The sequence below is a fragment of the Podarcis liolepis genome (assembly GCF_965112155.1).
Source record: "Podarcis liolepis genome assembly, chromosome: 2".
Classification (NCBI taxonomy): domain Eukaryota; kingdom Metazoa; phylum Chordata; class Lepidosauria; order Squamata; family Lacertidae; genus Podarcis; species Podarcis liolepis.
This window is the reverse complement of record NC_139555.1, coordinates 22,111,629-22,116,548: the sequence shown is the minus strand read 5'-3', so window position 1 is coordinate 22,116,548 and position 4,920 is coordinate 22,111,629. Positions and strand designations below refer to the sequence as shown.

At 49.3% G+C, this 4,920-nt stretch overlaps 1 protein-coding gene across 7 annotated transcripts in view; it reads right to left on the bottom strand.

Annotated features, from left to right (window-relative positions):
- Positions 1–1,858: 1,858 nt before the first annotated feature.
- Positions 1,859–4,920, bottom strand: part of DGKA (diacylglycerol kinase alpha) — a 79,520-nt gene continuing 76,458 nt past the window's right edge. For all 7 annotated transcript variants that reach the window (XM_083489986.1, XM_083489984.1, XM_083489990.1 and 4 more), the window contains 3 exons: positions 4,616–4,736; positions 3,279–3,339; positions 1,859–2,537 (listed from right to left, as the gene is read on the bottom strand). In XM_083489986.1, coding sequence (XP_083346112.1) covers positions 2,439–2,537; positions 3,279–3,339; positions 4,616–4,736 — 281 coding nt within the window. In that variant the 3' untranslated portion in view covers positions 1,859–2,438. The remainder of the gene's footprint in view (positions 2,538–3,278; positions 3,340–4,615; positions 4,737–4,920) is intronic.

Below are 4,920 nucleotides of genomic sequence, written 5' to 3'. Positions count from 1 at the left end.
TGGTGCCATCTCAGTGCCTGCCTGGGTGGGAGGGAAGACACAAGACCCTGCAGAGGTGCTAAATCGCTTACTTTCCTAGACCTCCACATTCTGATCTGCCCCCAGCATCAGCTGCCCCTAATGTCTACCAATATGCCGGCTGTGAAACCACTCTTGAATGAGGTATAGGGCTGGGTGACATATCATCCAAAACTGATTTCAAGTCCATATTGTGATATTAGTTACATAATTTTTAACCTGGCAATATATACTGTGAGTCATGGTATGTGTGTGTGCTGTGCAAAAAACACAATGTGGGGAAAAACCCATGAAGTCATACCCTTATTTCACCCTTATTTCGGCCATTGTGATATACCAGTATACAGTGGTGCCTTGCAAGACGAAAAGAATCCGTTCTGTGATTCTCTTCGTCTAGCGGTTTTTTTGTCTTGCGAAGCAAGCCCATTGACGGATTAGCGCTATTAGCGGCTTTTAGCGGCTTATCTGCTTATCGGATAAGCGGCTTAGCGGCTTAGAAAAGGGGGGGGGGAGGAAAAAAAACCAGCAGGAACTCGCAAGACATTGTCGTCTTGCGAAGCAAGCCCATAGGAAATTCGTTTTGCGAAGCACCTCCAAAACGGAAAACTCTTTCGTCTAGCGAGTTTTCCGTCTTGCGAGGCATTCGTCTTGCGGGGCACCACTGTATTGCAATGTTGAAAACCAGATATCGCTCTCTCTCTCTCTCGCTCTCTCACCTTTCCCTGTATCTACACAGCAAACTAATGTATCAAAGAAGATTTAAAATAGCTTTCTTCATTGTGTGCCAGTTTTGTATATGCTGCAAGCCTTTTAAGTAAGGAGAGGCTGCAAAAACAACACCTCATTTACTGCCTGAAGTGATATGGTCCCTCTGCATAGATGGGCTCCTAGTTAACCACATTCCCTTGCATGACGCTGTACATGTCATGTACCTGGTGAGCATACCATAGCTGTCACTGGTGGCCACAGGGTACACTAGAGCAATGGGAAGGAAGCAGCAGCAGCAGCTTGTCAGGGCAGTTAGAGAAGCTGGAGAGTAGGAAGGCCTGGCTTTCGAGGAACAGGTTTTATAAAGTACAGCTCTCCCAAAGAGAGGTTTCTGCCCTGAAGGAGATAAGAGAGTGAGAACAGGCTGCTGTGGAATGAGCAAGATAGGAAGATCTGCAGCACAGACTAGGGTGAAAGCATGTGGCAGAGCAATGTCAGGATGAGGCCCAAGACAAAGAAGGGCGCTGGGATCTCAGATTTATGGGGGAATCATTCTGCAGAGTGTGCTGTGGGGCTTCCTGGCTGACAGAAGAGGCAGGGCTGCTTGTACCTGTTATGTGAAAGAACGGCTGCACATCCATACTTGTCCTCTTCTATCCATTTAACAAAGAAGAAGAAAAACCCAACAACAGGCTAGTATGTTCGAGAAGTGCTAGCAAATGCCACCTAGTTAATTTCACCACTCCACTGACTCTTAGGAGACAGAGGAGGAGCAGCAGGTCTTCCTAACAAGCGAGAGAGAAGGAGCAGCAGGTCTTCTAAGAGCCACATTCCTAACAGAGCCCAGTTTTCCGTCCTTTCTTCCCAACAGGTTTTTAAAAGCTACCAATGCACGATCTGGGCTGGTACCACAGAAGCAGTAACATCGCTTTCGGGTACTTTCACATGTGCGCAGACACACATACTCCACCCCCCCTTTCCCAAACCTCAAAAGTAAGCCACGGCACATCTCATCTTTTGGGAAATAGCCAACACACAGCCATTTTAAATTTGGTGGCCCCACGATGTCCCAGGCTTTCATGTCTGCCCGTAACCAAAGAAACCAGCTACAACAACAGGACAACCACCACCATCCAAGCCCAACTCTTTATTACTACGCTGAGGCACTTCTGAGAACGCTAAGTGGAGGACTTGGAATGGAGTTGCAATAAATAAAAGGGGGACGGAGGGGAGGAGCGGGAAAGGCGAGCCGGTGCCGCCACAGTCTTTCAGTAGTAACCTCGAGTGCAAGGGGTAACAACCTACAAGGAACAGAACCGGAAGGGCAAGAGCAGACAATTTACAGGGCCTTTTGAGTGGTCAGTGAAGGAGGATTTGGCACCCACACAATTTGGGGTAAGGGCGCACCGGCACATGCAGGCAGCCCACAAGGGACAACACCCGATGGCAGGGGTATTGCAACGGCTCTCCCACCCCGGTTCAAGGAATTGGCAACGTCGATCTGTGTGGCAGAAGCAAAGGCGCTGTGGCTGCAGCTGCCCACCCGCTTTGCCACGTACCAGGCAGCAAGAAACCTTGTTCAACTGTTTGTGTTTGGTGGTGGTGATAGAGAGCAGGACTTCCCCCCATGGTGCAAGAGCATTGGACATCCCGACAACAGGTCTCCAGCTGCATCACCGTGGCTTCTGATAGACCCAGAAGCGCTTTTTCTTTTAGGGCTCCTGTGGTCCCTTCTTCAAGCCGAAAAAGCTGGAGGATCGGGGAGGTGGAGCGATGAGCATTGGGGCTTGGTTCTTGTGGGTTATTTTGATCTGGAAACACAGGAAAACAGGGTGCGGCAACACTTAAGAAGGACTCTATTAACATGCCATAGTGCCCCTGCAATGGTAGAGCAAAGCAATGGCTGCGTCCCTTTTTCGACCCAGCAAAACATAGCATCCATATCAGTGAAAGAAGTACAAAGCATCTCAGGTCCCATAACCCAACAGGCTCCGCGTCTCAGGAACTAATGTACAGCAGCTTTGGGATTTGCCTTACGCTGGCGCGATCTGTATCGGTGAGGTGAGAAGCAGCTTCCTGACTGGGCAGCTTCAGAAAGGGGTCCTGACTGGGCAGCTTCAGAAAGGGGTCCTGATTCGACCCACAAAGCTGTTTTCCCCAAAGCATGCCCACCTGTGATGTCAGGCGTGGGCAGGTAAAGGAACAATTGGTAGCCTTAAAGGGTGCTCGCAAATAGTCCTTGGTGAGTGGGGCTTGTAAAAATTTGGCGCCATTGCAATTGGAACTCCTGAGTGCAGCTGATCCCTGCCAAAAGCAAGGGTTGCAATCAGAGCCAATGAGCTGATCTGTGCTGACTGTAACCCCCAGTGGGACTGGCTAGAGGCATCCATCTTAGCAGCGCAGCTTGACTTCAATCAGACGGCAAAGGGAAATGCTTCTCCTAACATCATGCTTGCATCAGGTGACTGACAGGTGAACAGCCTCTTCCACTGGACAAATGTGGTCCATGGGGGTGGGGAATCCAGTTCCCCAGCCCTGCACTAGGTGCTTACCGTGCATGGGGCTTGCATCCAGGGCTCTCCATCAATCTGCATGGGGAGATGCTTGAAGGTTCTGCAAAAGCACACAGAGAGGGAATGGTGAGCAGATGCTAACATGGAAACATGAGACACAGACTTCTGCAGGTGAGTGGCTGCGTCTCATCATGGATTTTCTGCTTCAGCCAGCCTATACTACTAAGAATTTACAAGTGGGCTTTGCAACAATATGTTGCAGTAGGCAGTCCTGTCCTGTTATAAACTCGAGTTGGAAGGGACCTCTGAGGATCATCCAGTCCAACCCCCAACAATGCAAGAATATACAGCTGTCCCATACAGGGATCGAACCTGCAACCTTGGCATTATGGGCACCATGCTCTAACCAACTGAGCTGCCCAGTGTTCCTGTTCACTGATTTAATCAATCAGTGATGCCCTCTTTCAAAATTCACTCCACTCTATTCCGTCACCCTCTCAGTTTTATGATTTCTCCCACCAAGCATGCTCAGGTTTCCCCCCTAAATATTTTGCATACTTCTGCAAATCTTAAAAGCTCTCCCCCTCCTTAGTGTGTGTGTGTGTGTGTGTGTGTGTGTGTGTGTGTGAGTGATGCCATTTTGGCAGCATAAGCAACAACACTCGGCCCGGGCGTCAGGAATAAGAAGGAATAAAACAGTTCATTTCCGTTCAAAGCCCTTCACGTGCCTTATTGGAGTAATCGTTATCACAGCCCTGTAAGGTAGTCCAGTACTATTATGACCATATTGCAGATGTGGGGCTGAGGTTGAGAGACAGTGGTTTGCCTAAAATCACCCTCACACTATACCATACCCTATGAAACACTACAGGCAACCTCCTATTCACGTGGGGGTTGAGTTCTAGGTCACGGTGCGCTTGCATGAAATCAGAGACCCACTGGAAAAACCAAGCGCTCTGCCTCGTCCCCATTCTGCCCTTTTAGTGATGTCTTTATGACATCCAGGTTCAGTGTGGTTCACCTGTGCTTGGTCGCACCTAAAGCAGGAGTTGCTTGTATAGTGCTGCATCTCGAGTGAAGGGCTTAAATAATTGCTGATAGAATTTCATTCTGCGCACAAAAGGGCCACCATCATTACTTCACATGCTCCAGAGCCAAGTCCTTGGGCTGAATCCTGGCACTAATTAAGCCGTGGACACCCCTTTTGCTCGTTATCGCTCGCTCTGCCAATGACCATGTATCTGGTACCCTTTGGGAAGGGCGGAAGGAAGTTGCCCAGCAACCCGGCATCTTTCTTTCCCTTAGGACATGTGAGGGTCACAATGGCAACTGCAAGAGAAGGAGAAGCCCCGTTGCAGACCAACCGCCTAACTCACCGCAGTGTGATCTCAGAGCACTTGGCCAGGCGTTTGCCCGCGCTCTTCAGTCCCGTGTAAATCTGTCCCATCTCTAAGACGCCTTCCAGGCCCACCACCTCCATCCGCCGGTCACTTAGGTCTAGGTGAGAAATAGCAAAGGGGAGGAAGAGAAGAGGAGAATATTGAAAGTTTTGCCCATATCTACTTACAAGAACAACAACTTTATTATTTATACCCCGCCTATCTGGCTGAGTTTCACCCAGCCGCTTTGGGCAGCTTCCAGCACATATAAAAAGCTAAGACATCAAACATTAAATACGGAG